General features: G+C 46.0%; 1 protein-coding gene across 1 annotated transcript in view; it reads left to right on the top strand.

Moving 5' to 3' along the window:
- The first annotated feature begins 16417 nt into the window (after positions 1-16417).
- Positions 16418-19329, top strand: part of LIAT1 (ligand of ATE1) — a 42679-nt gene continuing 39767 nt past the window's right edge. Inside the window, exon 1 of the mRNA XM_085649359.1 lies at positions 16418-17293. Within this exon, the coding sequence (XP_085505485.1) occupies positions 17071-17293 (223 nt within the window). The 5' untranslated portion in view covers positions 16418-17070. The remainder of the gene's footprint in view (positions 17294-19329) is intronic.

Genomic DNA, 19329 nt, shown 5'->3' with positions numbered 1-19329 from the left:
CTAATTTACGACGTGCAGCGAGATGGATTTTCACGTCTAGGAGTCCAGTGCACTGGCTGTGCAGGATCAGGATCCTTAAAATCCCATTGGACAATTGCGACTAGGCTACACAGAGGACAGAATGACTGGTAGTAAGCGCAACCAGCTAGCCAGCAGCCAGGGTCGGATTGGGAAGGTGGGCAGTTTTGGTATTGGGCCGGTATCTTAGGGTAGCCTGATTTTTTTAGGGCCTCTGTTAACTGGCCTATGGCATGCCGTGGCATGTTCTTTGCTTCATTCCTCCGCTGACAGGCCATCTCACTTCAGGCTGTGATGGGTGGGGGAGAGGGGGAGTCTGAGATGAGGCCTTGCCGGGCCAGGTGCTTCTCTGGCAGTTGGGCCATTCTGTGGGGCTCGTCCTTCTCAGAAGCAGTGTCTTTCCCCCTGACACCTCTGCCTCTCCTACCCACCGCCCCCTCTACCTGGCCATTACATTCAGGGCATGGTGGGAGTTATGCAGGGCCTTGCGCCGGCTTTTGGTGGAGGGAGTGCAGGTGATTTTGTGACCATTGGGTCATCTTCAACTCAGCTCCCTGAAGTTGCAGGCCCAATGTTCCCTTTAATTCTTTTCCTCAGTGTGAGGCAATGCCAGAGATCCGTGCATTTCACACATATAGCTCTATTTAACAGGGTCTAAAGACAGTTTTGCAATTTGGATAAAGACCATCATTAGATGATTTGTTTACTCTAGTTCCACCTATACCTCTATCCAGGGCGTTAAGTGGGATGAAAAAACTGGGGGGTCTCTCAAAGGGGCGTGGCCAATGTAATTAAGGGCGTGGCTTAAAAACATGTAAGCTAAAAATCTGTGGTTAACATAGTGTGCCGCCTGACTTGTATTTTGCTCTTTCTGTCACTGCATCCAGATATATGATACCACAAGTAACATCATACCGAAAAATAAGGACTATTGGCTTTGTCAATGGTTGTTAGTTGCATAAGATAAATAAGCAGCAACTATGGCTTGTGTATAATATTGAAAAAGCTTCCACTTAAAGCCCTGGTAACACCACGACCATGTTGCTGCTCCTGAGTTACAAAAAGAGAAGGGAAACGCTCACCTGGCATGACGTCATGCCGTAACTTCTCCACTAGTGAGAAGTGAGCAGTGTGAGCACATGCACATGTTGTGCCTGCTGTCTCGAAACGGGTCTCTATCGGGCTTTGTTTTGTGCCCTGGCACAGACGGTCCGTTTTTTTCCGGACTGAAGTGACAGCAGTCTGCTGTCACTGCACTCCGGCAAAAAAGTGCCAAGGCACAAAACAGAGCCCAATAGAGACCCATTTCGAGGCCCCCTTTAAAAGCCCTGCCTCTATCCCCTATTGACTATGGGATGGGGGCATAGAAGAGACAGCGAGAAATTGGAGAAATATTTATATAATATATTTGGAGAAAGTGAGAGAGTGCAGGAAAATGTTTGTCAGTGGCTATATATTCAATGGAAATATAGCAATGGCACATTGTGTGCTGTAAAAAAAGCTGACTAACAATACCACGGGCCACTGGAATTATACAGTAGGGAAAAGCACCAAAATATGCTTCGGTGTTGATTAAATTATGCAGCAAGAATAGGCAAATGACGTGGCATAATACAGCACATTTTTTCATAGTGTCACAATTATTTTATAATTTTGTTATACATGGTCTCCTGTCTTTGCAATGATTTCACCTCATTAGTTCCAGTTTCCCTACCAAATGCAGAAATAAGCAGCTGAAAGATGCCCAGCTAACCTTTGTGTACGCATACATATGTCATGCTCAGTAGCGGCTGCTACCAGACTTGAGCGGTGGGGTGGGACGGGGGGGGGCGAACAATGGAACGACTCATTTTTTTTTTTTTTTAACTCTTACCTGGAACAGCCGGCCAATGCCTCTCCGGCATCCTTCATCATCTTCCTGCAGACTGCCGGCCAGCAGCAGGAAGCACCCTGCTCCCAGGCTCTACTGAGCCAATCACAACGCTGCAGTGCAGCGTTGTGATTGGTCTGAGCACCGTGGTTTGGCTCTCAGACAGGGACAGGGAGGCTTTGCATGTTTTTCACCAGGCTGTGTAATGCAGCCTGGTGGGGAACATGCAAAGTGCGCATGACTGTTTGGCCAGCCCAAGAGGGCCAGCCAAGCAGTTGTGCGCACTTCAGGAGTGCAAACCACTCCTCTCTCTGCACCGGGAAAAATAAAATGATAATAACGATAGTTATAATCATTTTATTTTTCCTTTTGTTCTGCCTTAGCGGAGGAGCCACCACTGATCACGTTTTTAGTAACTTTTGGTTCGTTTGAGCTAGAAACTGTTTTTCGGTTTAAATCTGCAGATTATGTGGTAGATGATAGATTCCGTGGCAAATCCCTAATTATAGATCTACTCATTGTTCAGTCACAGTCAGTTCTGTGGTCTGCATGGTACACATCAGTCACACGTTTTTTGCAGCAGGCACATTAACCCTCCAGGCTTCTTTTGGGTAAGCAGAAACTGCTGCTAGACAAAACTCCATCTCTCTCCTCCAGGAACATCAATCACCAGAGTTATCTTGACATTGTTATTGTTGCCTGAAGACTGCTGGACACCCAAGAAAATTTGCAGCACCTGCTTTTAAACTCAAAAATATGTTTTAAGGCAGTTCCCTCCACCCCACAAGGTCAGTCGCAGGAGCTACTGCACCATTGCCCTAAAGCTGGCCCTGATTGGACACACATACATAGCAACAGAGCAACACCATTAAAAAAATCAAAGGTACACATCATATGAAACAAAGAAAACATTAAAAGGTAGTACAAAAAAGCATTAGTGAGCTTTTGAAAAACGGTGATATTTACCAGCTTCATGCTGGGGCCAAGGCCAATACGTGAACCCGCTCCCAGTCCAATCATAATGTTCCCTGTTTGAATGGATAGGGGGTGGCGGGCAGGGAGAGAGAGAACATAGCCTGCACTGTGGGAACAGAACTAGTGTAACACGCGTTATTTGTACAGTAGTGCACGTTCTAAATTGTAAGTGGAAAGCACATCCAATCTACAATGTGAACCAGTGAAGTATACCAAGGGCTTACAAATCATTCACAAACAATAAATCACCGTTTCCTGTAACACGCCCGAGTGCGCGAACGTTACAAACTGTTCAGACTCACTGAAATGTAAAATAAACATTTCTGCTAAATCGTGAGACCCTCAGGCACGGAAAGTGAAAACGGCATGTATTTCCAGGCTCTGTTTTGATATTTCAAAGGCCCTTTGCAGGACTATCCAATAACCTGTGTGGTATCTTGCCTTTTAAAGGTGGCAGTACAGTAAGGAAGGAAAATAAGTTACACCTCTGCTCCACCACACTCAGTGGGGGGAAAAGGGCAAACCTTTCTTTATACAACCCTCCCCCTCTCTAACAATGGCATGCTTCATCATCGGGTTCACCCTGGCTTCTAAAGGCCAGGGTGGGCTCGACCGTATTCCAGGGAGCTCTTTAAAGAGGTTTTTGTTTTTTGGGGGGTTATATACAATTAGATAAAATTCCTCATCCACCCAAAGGTATCCCTTTAATAGTGGGGGGATGGGAAGAATAAAACTGTAAATACATGGGGCAAACAAGATGTTGGGGGTCCTGTGACCCTAGTGTTAAAACATTGACATGTTTCTGCCCTACACTATTGGCCTAACATAGGCCCTGGCCATTCTTCAGGGCAAAAAAGAGAAGCGATTCCCCCGGTGGCGCACCACTGTAAAGCTTTTAGAGGTAATGCATAGCATGCAAAGTGTTATGATATAAAGCACTTTGAAGTAGAATTTCACGGCAGGAGAGACAAGCTTACAGGCAGGTAGTTCACAGAAACAGGGAGGCGGCAGCATAACAGCAGAAAGCAGGAGAAAGAAGTACAGCAGGGACTGGCACACTTGGGAAGTGGGCGACCGGTGTGGTGGTCACTGGTGGGGCTCTCAGGGGTGCCAGTATGCTTTTAGGTGCGAAGCTGTAGTTGTAAATTAAGCAGTTATTACCTTGAAGTTACATTAGGTTCCAAGTTTCAGAAATCATCAGGTGCACTTGTAGATTGATCCCATCCTCGTCGCCAAATGTTATGATATAAAATAATTCCATTGATGCCGAGGTGTATATCAAATGAAGATGGTTTATTGATGAAGATTGTAGATGGTAAGATCAGCATGTAGATAATTGTGAGCCCCACCAGGAGCAGTTCTTTGCTGCTCAGCCCATACTCCCAACTGACACTCATCCACCAGGCATCCCCAACATTCCATAACATCACATATACCAGCATTCCACAACACATCCACTCACAACACATGCACTCTGGCTGAGCAGCAAGGCAGGGAAGTAGGAAAGATGAATGGCAACGAATACAAGATACCACACAAAGGTAAGCTTTTGCATGCAGGTAAAAAGTGGTATACTTGCCATTTTGGAAGTACCCAAGACTTAGGTCAGTTATACTCATCAAAGGGAGGTCGGGGTAAGCCCTGTAGTCACACTAACATCAAGGGCCCCTGCCCACGGCGAACCTGTTTGGCGCATCGCTCTTCTTGACTAACCTGCAAGTCGTACCTGAGCCGTAACTGCTGCTCCATTCTGCGTTGTAACGGCACACAGTACTTCATCAACAACAAAAAGACCATACTGATGATCACGGTGCTCCCATTTTAAAGGCCGTGGCTGGTGAACAGTCTCAATCTCACGTGAATCAGTGATGTGCGTGCTTTGCAAGATTGTGTGCGTGCTCAGGAAAGGCACTGTGTGCACACTCAAGTGCGCAGGTTATAGGGAACAGTGGTTGCAGCTATGTGCTTTTCTTGACCCCTCCCCCACCATGCCATCGCCCTGCGGCTAAGGTGGGCTGGGAGGAGGTGAGTAAAAGAAGCAGCATGGGCCTTGTTGGGGACAGGTGATTTTGTGGTCCCTGCCCACCTTCTTCCTGTTGCTGGAACAATAGCAGCTGTGTGCGTTTTCTGACCCATACCGCTGTCACGTTGGCCCCAATGCCTTCCAGGCCTTGGTGGATAGGGGTGCGTGTTTGCCAAGGCCTGCTGCCACAAAACCTTTACCATAGGACAAAGAAAAGAGAGGATGTGATGTTACGGTCAGAGCTGCCGTCTTCCTGCCTGGGTACTACGTTTGAGGAGTCTGGGCCTTAGCTCAACATCCTGTGATTCTGGGTGAATCACTCTAAGCCTAAAATAAAAATTTATTTGATCTTATTTATTGTAACTCACCAATTGCTCTGGTGCCCTTGGACTACATTCATGCTGTATAAAACTACAAAAATAAATAGCCTGCTATTTGATCATGTTTTAAGATTCTGCAAAGGCCAGAGCATGATAATTATGAATTTATATTAAAATGTCCATATTTCTTTTTAACATGGTTTTTATGCCATTGCAAAACTGTCTTTAGACCCTGTTAAATAGAGCTATATGTTTGAAATGCACGGATCTCTGGCATTGCCTCACACTGACGAAAAAATTAAAGAGAACATTGGGCCTGCAACTTCAGGAGGCTGAGTTGTAGATGACCCAATGGTCACAAAATCACCTGCACTCCCTCCACCTAAACCTTAATTTTTGTATTTCACGATCAAGTATATATAGCTCTTGAAAGAAATCAAGTTATATGCACAAGGAAATAATATCACAGTAGTGCGTAGTGTCTCCTGTGAGAAAAAAGGAACCTAAAATATTTGTGACATATTTGTGACATATGTACAAGGTTTCCAATTAATCATAGAGTCGACCATTTGTAAGTATACAAAATGTACACCGCATTTCTTATACAATGATAAGTGCTGGTTTGATGGTTCGCTTCTGTCATCTGCCGACGACGTTTCGACTCTTTGTGCAATGTAGGGTCTCTTCAGGACCTAGAAATGTATGGATATCTGAAGGGTGGTTTGTGCAGCCGTGTAGTAGATGTGTGCCACAAGTGAGTATAGGAAAGTGACACAGAAGAAGATACTCACAAGGGCCCCAGCCGGGCGCCCATGTGAGAGTAGAGTAGGGCTGCCAGCCTGGGGTTTAGCACGACGTGAGGATTTCACGTGTTGAAACCTGATTCTAACAGCACGACAGTGCGTGCGTTCCTGGTACGATCTCCAGTTGCTATGAATGACGTGCACACAGGAGGGGCGTCCACTCTGTCCTGTGGGTTATGGATAACTTCCTACGTATTAGGCTGGATTAGCATTACTTGCTAAAACCGGGTGGATGAATTCCAGAGGTGCAGTCACTCCATGTTGGGGTTAGAAGGTGCCACCGACCGAGTCAATCAGTCATTTACGTGGTCGACCTCTAAAGTATGTTGAAAGGAGATCAGCCCAGCCTGCTGATGCAGCGCGTGGGAGCAGGACAGCGTGTGTCTGTCTGCTTGGCCTAATGGGACTGCACCTCCGGAATTCATCCACCCGTTTTTAACAAGTAATGCTAATCCAGCCTAATACGTAGGAAGTTATCCATAACCCACAGGACAGAGTGGACGCCCCTCCTGTATGCACGTCAGTCATAGCAACTGGAGATCGTACCAGGAACGCACGCACTGTCGTGCTGTTAGAATCAGGTTTCAACACGTGAAAGCCTCACGTCGTGCTACACCACAGGCTGGCAGCCCTACTCTACCCTCTACTCTACCCTCACATGGGCACCCAGCTGGGACCCTTGTTAGTGTCTTCTTCTTCTGTGTCTCTTTCCTATACTCACTTATGGCACACATCTACTACACGGCTGCGCAAACCACCCTTCAGATGTCCCTACATTTCTAGGTCCTGAAGTGACCCGACATTGCACAAAGGGTCGAAACGTCGTTGGCAGATAACAGAAGCGAACCATCAAACCAGCGCTTATCATTGTATAAGAAATGCGGTGTACATTTTGTATACTTACAAATGGTCGACTCTATGATTCATTGGAAACCTTGTACATATGTCACAAATATTTTAGGTTCCTTTTTTCTCACTGGGGACGCTACGCACTACTGCGATATTATTTCCTTGTACATATCTTGATTCCTTTCAATATGAGGTCTTTTCTCCTTTTGACATCACCCTAACCCTCTTCATTGCCATTCTGCATAAGTATATCAATGTCACTTTGATATTATTCCACAGGAGCCATTGTTTTCGTTAATCATTTAACTACCCTGGTTCCGTGTGAGTAGGGTCCCCCTTGTCCTAGGTTCTCGACTTTCAGTGATTTTCTAGCAGTCATCCCAAGCCTCATCTGGTGTTGTGTCTCTTCGACCGTTTTTTTCACCTCGCCCGCCTGGCCAACATGTTTGCTTCTAGTTTTCCCCAATGTTACTGGCACCGTAAGCTTAAACTGCTTCATTTACCAATCATTTCTCTAAAAATTAGTCCAATGAGAGTAACCAAATGGTGTTACATGAAAGGACGTGGTTCGGGAATGTGGGCCACTTATTTTTGGGATTGCCCGGGCCTAATTATGATCCCAATCTGACCCTGCCCGCAGCAGAAATCATGACACATGTTCATATTCTGTGTTTATTGAGAGGGAAGGGACGAGGACAAAATCATTTTCATGGTGCCATAGATTAGGATATTCGGACGTCTCAGATTTCCCTTGACAGTCCTCGTTTTTGGGGGACTGTCTAAGCGTCCTAACACCTTCTTACTGAAATAAATATATGTCACGGTTGTTGAGAGGGTTGGGTAAGCATGCACACTAATTACAGTGTTGTGCATGTTCACTCTTTCACCTGCCCTTTCCGCGCACCATGGACTAAAGTTCATGTATTTAAAAAGTTGTCTCCAGTGCTGCCTCATCTGAGTTATGCATCAAAGCAGGTTATAGCGAGGGTGAATCCCTGTTAGAGAAGCCCATCAGCCAATGACAAACCTGCCTCTGTGCTCAATATACCATGGGGATAGTGTCACCAGCTTTTTAGGTTTATTCACTCGCCTCAAAAACAAAATGCCTCCATAGACTTTAAACACCCTTCAACACAGTGTTCATTCCCCATTGACCGTCATGGGATCACCCTACAAAATCCTGACTTCACTCTCATTTTGTAGGCATATTTTTTAGGCGAGGTACTTATTAGCGTTCTGAGTGGCCCTGCAAACTCTGTGTCACATTTAAATACTGATTGTGATAAGGAGCGGGAATATTGTGGTGAAAAGGCACATTCACACACAGTAGTGAGGCTAACTATCCCACAGATATAGGAATCCCTTGGTAGGAATGCTTTCACCTATTTTAAGGTAGTAAATGAATACTCATTTGTACAGCTATAATCATAAATATATTTTCATTAAGTATCAAATAGAAGACATTTTTCCTCGTTTTTCTTACAGAAACAAACAGGTATGCATGGGGGAGAGAATGTTTTTTCCCCCTTAATGGCAACATTGCAGTCCTTCAGCATCTCTGATCATTGACAACATTTGGTCCTACCTCCATGTCAGTGGCTGTCCGTGTTTTAGGTCCGGGTTATCCCAGTGCTTTTGTTTGCAATAAAAGTATACATACCATACATACAGATGCTTTTGGCAAGTTTGCTTCATCCAATGGTATGCTGCAATGTCACCCACATGCGGACATGCATGTGACATGCAGCTCGGACATGTCACAGTAGTCAGAATGGGGCACAGGGTCAACCCACTTCAGTCATTGGCTTACTTTTCTGAGAGTTACAACATTTTTTCCTGCACAAAATGAACGTCAACACAAAATGAGGGCTCCTGGGGGTGCCGCTCGCAGAGCGTGCACCCCCGGGTAGCTTCGGGTATATGGTATGGCCCTTTAGACAGGTAGGCATCTATGATTGGCTGGAACGTTATCGGCGCGAGCTGCGCTCTCCGAACGTTCTATGTGCGACGCCTAGCTTGTGGTGAGGTAGGGCAACGAATTTTGTCGTCTCGCTGGGTCGTTAAAGAAAAATTGTACTTTATTTTTCGGCGCAATGGATTCCGCCGCCTCCGTTAAGGAAGCGCTGCGGGTTTTATATGAGGCGGGCAGGGAGGACTTGCTAATCCCTGGTGTATTGAGTGAGGCGTGGGTCGGGCTGGAGCAGCGGGGGAGGCAGGCCTCGAAGGGCGTTTCCGCCGCTGTGGCAGCCTGCATTTCGAGCGATGGTTCCCCAGAGCTGGCAGGCAGCGCTATGAGCGCGTTAAAAAACAACTCACCCCCGCCGGTTCGGCCGCCTTCCAGGTCGTCTTCTGCGCATAGAATTGCCGGTGTAACCAGGAGGGGGAGGGGCCGGGCGCGCACACGCGCACTGTCCTCACAAGTCAATGGGGGAAAGAGCCTGGTAAAAAGACGAGCCGGAGGGACAGTGAAGGGCTCGCTAGTTGCTGAAAATGTGGTAAGGGCTCCACCAAGTGGCCAAACTGAAAATAGGCCCATTTTAAAGGAGCTTAGTATTAATAAACAAGTAAAAGACATTGGTATTTTTGCTAAACACGCCAGGCAACAGGACATAATGTCAGATTTGAGCTTGCAGGATAGGGATTTATTGCCAGTTATCGCCAGTAGTCAAGGTGATACCATTATGGGAGGGCACAAATCCCAAATAGAGCAAGTTTTTTGCCCTTTGTTGCCGCCAACGTCTATTAGCAATGAGGAAGAGCCTGCCGTTGTTGTTACAAATGACATGATTCCCCCTTTCCAGTCGGATTCTCACAGGGTGTCCGATACCACACGATTGGCGACCGTTCCACAGCCTGACCAACCAGGGCAATGGGTGTGGATTCCTCAAGAAATTAAGGATAAAGACAGGTTGTCGAAACTTCGCAGGGGATCCTCACTAACTGCGAGTTCAAGCGGCTCGCAGTTCTACGTGGGCAAACCTCTGCAAGACACAAGAAAGGGCAGTAGAAACGCTACGGTCAGGCTTCCAACGTCCTGCAACGTCAGAAGCAGGGAGGAGGGAGATTTTTCAGCGAAATTTCCCACGCCGCTGGACGACACAAGAGCTGCATATTTTAAGAAAGTTGTAAATTGGAGGGAGTTTGATGGGGGTATAGGCGATGGGGCACAGCCGAGCTGCAGTGGTAGGAGCGAAAACATAGGGGGAAATGGGGTGGTAGTTCCTGAACAATTTATGGATGATGACGACTCTTTGGAGGAAGGGGAAATATTGGAAGGGGACAATGTACTGGGAGTTTATCAAAATGTCCGGGGGAAAGAGGGGGGGGGTTGTACTAAAAATTTGTCTAGATTTTATTTCTCGCAGAATAAAATAAACGAGGGCACCCAGCATGGATCAGTTTCAAGGCAGCGCAAGGGAGTAAAGAACAGATCAGCGGCTGAAGAGCAGGCGCAAACTCAATCAGGTGAGGTGCATACGCTTTTACCTGCAAAACGCATAAGGGTAGATAAGGGAGTGGGTACTGATATCGAACACAGTAATTCAACCACTGTAAACAAGCGCACACAAGTCTGGGGTGAGACACATGATTTGATTAACAACTCCAAAAGTATAGTGAATGCGGATGATAAGGGAAAATCAGAGTCAGAGGAGAAAGCTGCATCGAAATTTAAACGCCTACCGTATATGGGTTTTTCTATGCCCCTGGGCGCACATCTTAATAAGTCTACTAAGGATAAGATATGGAGGGGAGATTTTATTGATGTTTTTAAACTCCTTCACAGGGAAATTCAAGCGAAGGAAGGTTCAAAAGAGGAAGCATGGGAATTGTCAAGAAGGCCCAGGGTACCCACAAACATAGATACATGGACTTCAGCTTTTCTCATTTTCGCCAGTGTATACTGCGAAAAATTCCCGGATAGATCGGTGTCACTTTTTAAATACTTAGACACAATTCGAAAGGCAGCTTCGGAATTTGGGGGATACTCGTGGCTACACTATGACGAAGAATTTAGGGCTCGATTAGTTTTGATGCCGGAAAAACCATGGGGAGAAGTTGATAATGAGCTTTGGGTACAATGGATGTATCCCCAGCGGCCCCCTCCTTCCATGCACACAGCTAGCGGTTTAGCGGTTGCTTACCGGCCCTTTCAGAACAGACCCACTCCGGGGGGGGTGGGTAGTTGGGACAAACAACAGTCATCCATTTCCGGGGCATGCTGGAATTTTAACAAAGGGTACTGTGCAAGGAACCCCTGCAAGTATAAACATGAGTGCTCGTAATGCGGAGGTAAGCATGCAGTCTTACAGTGTTTCGGGGAACACGCAAATTGGGGATCTAGTTTTCAAAACAGAGGCAGAGGCTTCATGTTTCAGTCTGGAAACAAGGGCTTCTACGCCAATCAAAGTGGACATCCTATGTGAATGGTTACGTTTTTACCCCGATTCTCAAGAGGCGGCCTTGCTAGCATGGGGCTTTAGGGAGGGCTTCAAATTAGGTTATCATGGTCCACGTTGTCGCCGTTTTGCTCTGAATTTAAAATCTGTTGACGCCTTTCCACAGGTAGTAAGGGAAAAACTGATGACTGAAGTCCGGGAGGGTAGGATGGCAGGGCCTTTTGACTCATGGCCCCTGGATAATCTTATTGTGTCACATCTGGGCGTGGTTCCTAAAAAGGCCGCTGGAGAGTTCAGAATGATTCAGCATCTTTCATGGCCTTTAGGTGGCTCTATTAACGATTTTATTTCCAGGGACGATGCTATGGTACAATTTTCATCAATTGATTCAGCCTTCGAGATGATCAGGAAGTCAGGGGAGTATTCTGAGTTAGCGAAATGTGACATCAAATCGGCCTTTAGATTGCTACCTGTACATCCCTCTGATTTTTCCTTGCTGGGAATATTTTTTGAGGGAAAGTTTTTTGTTGACAAGGCCCTTCCTATGGGTTGTGCCATATCGTGCAGACTATTCGAAGCCTTTAGCTCCTTTCTTCAGTGGTGTTTTTCATTTACCACAGGACATACGGGGGTAACACATTACCTAGACGACTTTTTGTTTATAGGCACAGCCAATTCTCAGCAATGCAAGAGAGCTATACAGGATTTTGAAAGTCTGGCCCAAGTTTTAGGGGTACCTCTAGCGGAGGACAAGACAGAAGGTCCCGCTTGTTGCCTTACGTTCTTAGGCATTGAAATAGATACTACTAAAATGCAAGCCAGATTACCGCAGAAAAAGATTCAAGAAATAACTAAACTTTTGGAGCACGCTCGTTGGGCAGCGAAGCTAACTTTGTTGGAAGCCCAATGCTTATTAGGCCATCTAAATTTTGCATGCAAGGTCATTCGTGCAGGCAGATCTTTTTGCAGGCGTTTGGGTTTTTCCATGTCTGGTCTAAAGCTTCCTCACCACAGAATTAGAATAACGGCTCAGATGCGAGCAGACTTTGTGGTTTGGTCGACTTTCTTGTCAGATTTTAATGGCATAACTCTCTGGTCTCTAGATGAAGATTTTATCTGGGAAATGCAGCTTTTTTCCGATGCTTCTGGGGCTAACGGCTTCGGCCTTTTCTGGGAAGGAAAGTGGTGTGCGGAGCGTTGGCCGGCCAGATGGGCTACGGAGAAGAAAAGCATAGCCTTTCTGGAATTCTTTCCTTTAATAGTGGCTCTGGCTGTGTGGGGAACGAAGTTGGCAAATAGGACAGTCGTGTTCAACGTAGACAACAGAACAGTGGTTGATTTGATCCATGGTCAAAAACCAAAAGATAAGCACCTATTGAAGTTGTTGCAGATTTTCATGTTAGGCTGTCTTAAGTTTAACATTATTTTCAAGGTGAGGCACATTGCTGGTATTTCAAATAACATCGCGGATGCCCTATCTCGATTTCAGTGGGAGAGATTCCGTGGCTTGGCGCCAGGAGCAGACAAGCGGAAGACTCCGATACCCAGCGAGATCTGGAATCTGGTGCTGTGAATATGTACCATCTCATCGAGTTCTCTTTAGCAAAGAGTACAAAGCTGGCTTACAGACGAGCTTGGCTGGAGTTTCTAGACTCAGGTGCTGATTTCAGAAGTTTTGATGGGGTGGGTTTAGAACAGCGACGAAGGGATGTGGTGCAGTTCATTATGCTTAACATCCATAAGGGCATTTCTTCTACTACTATAGCCGGTAAGTTAGCCGGTATTTCATTTTATGGAAAAATTTTCTGGGGCTACGAACCATCCGCAGGCGAAATGGGAAGAAGAATTCTTCAGGGCTGGGCTAAGACAAAAAAGAGAGGTTCATACAAGAGAGATCCTATATCCTTACAACTGTTACATAAAATAGTCACTGTACTACAAGAAGTTTGTTTTTCCATATTTGAATGTCATTTATTTAAATTGTGCATGGTTTGGCTCTTTTTCGGGGCTTTCAGAGTCTCCGAGTTGTTGGGAAATGTAGCGAACAACGACATAAGAAAAGAAAGCATATCTTTGATACATTCAAACATAGAGATTTTCCTTCAACATTCTAAAACAGATCAGATGGGAAAAGGTGCTAAAGTAATATTGCAGGCTGTTGGCGGCTTATTATGCCCCGTCCAAGCATGGCTAGATTTTTTGGCAGTTGGCGGGGCAACTACGAAATTTATTTTTAGACATCAGAATGGGTCACAGCTAACTGCCTTTCAGTTATTGTCCGTTTTACGAAAGGTATTATTAAAAGTGGGCAGGGATCCAGCTAGGTTTGGTACCCATTCCTTTCGTATTGGGGCAGCATCGGAAGCAGTGAGATGGGGATTTACTATCACCGATGTTAAAAAATTGGGTCGGTGGTCATCAGATTGTTGCCTGCGTTATATTAGAAAGTTGGATCGAGACAGTTAATGTCGCGGAATATTAATTGTCTTTTCTTTTAGGTTGGGCAACAAACTCAGCAGATCATCAACATAGAATCTGGATGGTCGGTCATTCGTTCATCAAATGGGCAGCCAAGCAAGCAGAAAAACGGCATTTTGGGAAGAATTTGGGTTTTTCTTCCGAGGAAGTGCTTTTGTCCTGGTGGGGAAAAAGTGGTATGAGATGGGGACAGTTTTTACCTTTGATGAGCGAGTTATCTGCACACAACAAGCCAGATGTGGTCATCTTGCACCTGGGGGAAAACGATTTGGTACAGTTGTCGGGATTAGGGCTTTTAATTGAGATGAAAACTGACCTTGCACTCTTTTTGAACACTTGGCCTAATACACAGTTGGTGTTAACGGCCTTAATGCCTCGCAGAATATGGAGAGGGGCGGAAAAATTTACTGCCATGGAGCGAGCAAGGAAGAAAGTCAACCGCGAAATGGAACGTTTCTGTATCCTTAATAGTATACATTGGATTGTACATAATGAGATAACCAAAGATGACTATCAATTTTTCAGGCATGATGGCGTACATCTATCTTTCATTGGCAACGAGATTTGTATTTTAAATATAAGAGAAATGATTTTGAAGTTTTTGAATGTAAAAACATGGTGTTGATTTACGCTGTTGAAGCGACAGCGTTTTTTCCTTGTTACAGTTTTCTATAGTATAAGAACTGTTTTTTGTTTTTTTTTTTAGATTTCCAGCGTAAGTTAAGTTGTTTATCGCTCTCCCCCCCTTTTTTCTCCTCTCCCCTTTCCTCTCCCATCCTCCCCCCCCCCCCTTTTTTCTTCTTCCTTATCAACCCAATCTTTTTACGAATGTCATAGACAATGTTTTTTCACTACTTAATAATTCACTGTTTGGCGACAGTTGTTTAGATTTTCTGTTTTCTCAAGTACTTCTGGTTTTTTGAAAAATTCTATTTTAATAAATATTTCCCAGTTCTAGCGGCTGTGGTGCTCAGGAAGCTTTCAGAATGTTTTAAATATGTGGCCAATTTAATATACATGGAGAGAGAAAAAGGTTTTTTGGGGGGGGGACAGGAAAAACGCCTGAGTAAGGGTTTTTTCCTGGTGGCAGAGTTGGAGGAGATCAAGACAGCCAGGAAAGGTTTGGGGGCATTAGGAATAGCTTCGGGCAGAGGAAAGCAGGGAGAGAAATTGGAGGCAAGAGTTAGGCAGGAGATGGAGTTAGGGGTTTGGGGAGGAGGATTAGGCTGAACAAGGTGGGGTGGTAGTTGTACGGGGATATTGCCTAGGGGCGGGGGGTGTTAGTTCGGAATATGTTTGATTATGAACTGATGCAATTAGATATCGTATTTGCCTACCTGTCCAATAAAGCGGCCTTTTACCCCAATTTTGAGTCTGGGACATGATTTATTGCCCGATGAGGGCTCCTGGGGGTGCCGCTCGCAGAGCGTGCACCCCCGGGTAGCTTCGGGCATATGGTATGGCCCTTTAGACAGGTAGGCATCTATGATTGGCTGGAACGTTATCGGCGCGAGCTGCGCTCTCCGAACGTTCTATGTGCGACGCCTAGCTTGTGGTGAGGTAGGGCAACGAATTTTGTCCCACCCTCCCACCCATATTATACATATATATATAAAAAAAAAAAAAAGGAGGTTGTCGCTTGGACAGGTGGCAGAGTTGGAGGAGATCAAGACAGGCAGGAAAGGTTTGGGGGCATTAGGAATAGCTTCGGGCAGAGGAAAGCAGGGAGAGAAATTGGAGGCAAGAGTTAGGCAGGAGATGGAGTTAGGGGTTTGGGGAGGAGGATTAGGCTGAACAAGGTGGGGTGGTAGTTGTACGGGGATATTGCCTAGGGGCGGGGGGTGTTAGTTCGGAATATGTTTGATTATGAACTGATGCAATTAGATATCGTATTTGCCTACCTGTCCAATAAAGCGGCCTTTTACCCCAATTTTGAGTCTGGGACATGATTTATTGCCCGAAGTAGTCTCCTTCAGTATAAGGGGACTAGTGGTGCAATGTGTCCTTTTATATAATTGTGTGTGCGCGCGTGCACACACACACACACACATATACACACACTCTGCAACTTTTGGACTATGTTTGTTTTCATGCAATGCATGCCTTCATACAAAAGGCATTCATAACCAAAATAAGCATCTCAAAGTCAAATAGTCGGCAGCCAATGCTAGATATATTGGCTTTCCCATTGCTTGTTGGTTCTGAAAATATGGACATTGCACCTGCCAGTGCTTGAAATGGAGAAATATAGGTGCAGGTACTTTGTACCAGAGTACCTGCTTGTTTCTGAGAAGTTCCGGTACTCTCCAATTTAAAGTATTACGTTTTTCTTGAGAAGTGCAGGTACTCTCCCTTTCAAAATAAAATAGTGCCGGTACTCAGTTCCAGATACGGGACAGTACCGGCCCATTTAAGGAACCGGAGCACCCTAGATAGAGGCGCTTTGCAAAAACACCCCTGTTTCTCTGAACTGGAATCCTCCTTGGTGGTAGCGAGGACGGGCAAAAGGGCCCAAATCAAAGTCATCAGCAATCGGGAAAGGATACCAACGTGAGCACACAGTCGGTTAGGAATATTTCTTTTTTCCTCTGAACTACTTTTTTCGATCGGACCGCGGATGAGTTCGAAGTTGGAAGGGTGTGTTCTAATGTCGCCATGGAAACCTCAAAGCGTCTACAGCAGTACGTGATTGAGAGGGAGAACGCGAGCGCGCGAAGCCTATCGCGCAGGGCGAGGAGTAGGAGCTGCTTTGAGGGGGGATCGCATGAAGACACTGGCAGGACATGGAGACGAGAGGGACGTGTTGTTGCTGGGTCCCTGCTCCCCTCGCCCTCTTAATCCCGACACTCTCCCTCGGACAATGACTTTAGCTCGTCACTGTGCCGCTGGCTATTCAAGGGCTGCTACATGGCCCCTACTGCGCTCCCTGTCTTAAGTCTGCCCCAGACCCTCCTCCGCCAAACAACGCACCCCGTTACCGCGGCCTCCTGGCTGCTCCCGCCGTGTTCTGGTGTATGTGTGCTGAGGGTGGCGCTTTCAGCGCTGCTGCCAGGTACCTGACCTCCTCGGGCTATTACCGGGGATATCGTGCGGATATCGGGCGCCTACAGCCACGAGAGAGGCTACTGATGGTGTCTTGGGTGCGGCCGGGGAGCTGTGGTGCGTTTTGGGGGTCACTGGGGCTTTATGATTGCACAATCACCAAACCTTCACTGACCACCGAGCGATATGTGTCAACGATTTGCCCGAACGGCCGGATCAGCCTAAACTTTTGAATGCAGTTAACTGGCCAGACAAGGCAGGGCGCATCGGATTTGTACTGAAGCTTCGTCGACAGATGGTTAGCCCCGCGCTCGGGACCCCCCCGGCCATCCCCGGGGGTATGGCATGTATGGAAGGGGCCCAGGAGGGAGTGAAGGTGAAGACTTTGAGCAGGCAGCACCTTAAGACCGCCTCCGCGGAGAAGAAGAAGCACAGGAAGAAGGACAAGCAGGCAAAGACAGGCGTCGACTCCAAGAAGCGCAGCCACTCGTCCAGCACCCCCACTTCTGACGAGACAGGTGGGTGTCCCCCTGGTTTATCTGCAAACCTTTGTATTTAGGCTTGGAACGCTCCACAACCCCCTCTCCTGCCCCCACCACGCCGAATCGTCACGCTACTCCTTTCTGTGGACACTTGAGTGCGACACAGCTCCTCGCAGGAATAAGTGCTGTAAAAGTGTAATTCACAGTACAAAACACTTGCCCAGACTCCATAAACGCCCCATTCTGATGCGCATGATAGGTTTCGGCGTCAGTAGTGGTGTTCTGTTATTAAGAATTTTCACGTGTGTTGTCCCTACAAGAAACATATTACCTAATTAATTACCCAGGATTTCTAAAATTATTAAATTGTGGTTTTCATACGGATTTTTTGATAACTGAGCACTGTGGACTGAATCATTCCTAGACAACCGCCCTTAGCAAGATACGACAATGATCAGAGGCTGAGGACGGACGAGAGAGCAGTGCTTTAAATGGAAATACGGAAATGCTTCTCTTGAGTTTTCAGAGTGCCCATTTGCTCATGAGAAGTGCTAGTACTTTCTCATTATATGTATTGCAGCAGAGTTGAAAGTGCTGGTACTAGTCTACCTTCCAAAATAAAGAAGTGTAAGTACTCCCTACTGGACAGTCCCTATTCATTTAAAGCACAGCAAAAGAGGAATCAGAAAGGGGTGGTAAAGGGCTCTGATGTGTAACGGAGTTCCCAGAGCGAGGACAGACCACTGTATGGAATCAAAAGGAATTTACTTTAACGTGCACTCTTTCAAGTAAACGGGTGTGAGCCTCAGGCTTTTTTTTAAGGAATGGGCAATTGGCAAAGCCCCCCCTCCCCCCTCCCGGTTAGGTCATTAGGGTAGTTGAAATTCTCGCCATAATAACGTTGATCATAAAAAAAAATACTTATTCTTCTAATTTGACACTCCGGCATGCTAAACATAAACTTGGGGCCAGATTTACTAATGATTTGCGCCAGGGTAAAGTAAAAAATTAGTTAGTCGCAAAGCAGTGCAAACTTGTGTAGGGGTATTTACTTTCTACCGCAAAAAATGCCCTTTTCGCAGCGCAAACAGCGCTTTGTGCTGTTTTGCATCAAGCGAGCGTTACTTGGGTGGCACTTAGATTAGCACAAGCATCCATCGTTTTTGACGTCAAGTTTTATCTGCTAAGCTAGTCAGACCGAGGTTAGCGTAAAAAATAACACTATATTGGAGCAGGTGCTAGTATAGAAAATGTTGAACTCTCTCAAAACATTCAACACATTGTATGTGTACTGCACACCACACATATAGGCCCATAGTGTTGCATCACTCAAGGGTGACGCAATACTAAAGTCAGATTTATCAAGCCACACAAGGCCACCTTGCATGGCCCTCTATGGCTTATAAATATGGAGTAACCCAAGGCAGCACAAATCGCCTTGCGTTACTCTGCCCCAGGGGGACGTTCCATGGGTGGAGCATGGGTGTTCCCATGCATTCTCTCAATGGATTTTGATGCATTCCCGATTTTCAATTAGTGGTAGACCTGGGAATGTGAAAAATGCTACACCTACCCAGGGGAGGCATAACTAAGAGAAATATCTTTATTTCTTATCTTATTTTATCTTCTTCTTCTTTCTACTTGTGCTGCATTCTGCAGCACACGTAAACAAAGAAAAATGCCTCTGAGGTTTGTTTTTCTGCAGGGAACTGTCTCTTAATGCACAAAAACAATCCTGCTTACAATGCAGGCACCCTTGCACCATGACACAAGGGTGTCTGTGTTGGCGCAAGGCAGCACATTGTGCTCCAGTGCAAGGTAAAGACAGAAATGCGCAGTATAATGTTAAATACAGCTCATTCCATCCGTTTCATGTAGTACAGCAAGGTGACTTGCTGCATTGCGCTGTGTGAAAGTATGATACATTTGGGCCATAATATGTAAATTGTTTAAGAATTCCTTTAGGCATAGAATTTTGTACTGCAAGGGTATGCTTCCAGATCAAATCCAATTCTAGACTGCACAGCTCTGCACCATGGTGCAAAGGTTGTGTGTGGCTCTAGTCAGCCTGT

The sequence above is a fragment of the Triturus cristatus genome, chromosome 3_2, assembly GCF_964204655.1.
Source record: "Triturus cristatus chromosome 3_2, aTriCri1.1, whole genome shotgun sequence".
In the NCBI taxonomy this organism is placed as follows: Eukaryota; Metazoa; Chordata; class Amphibia; order Caudata; family Salamandridae; genus Triturus; species Triturus cristatus.
The sequence above is the reverse complement of the archived record's forward strand: the minus strand, read 5'-3'. Positions and strand labels throughout refer to the sequence as shown.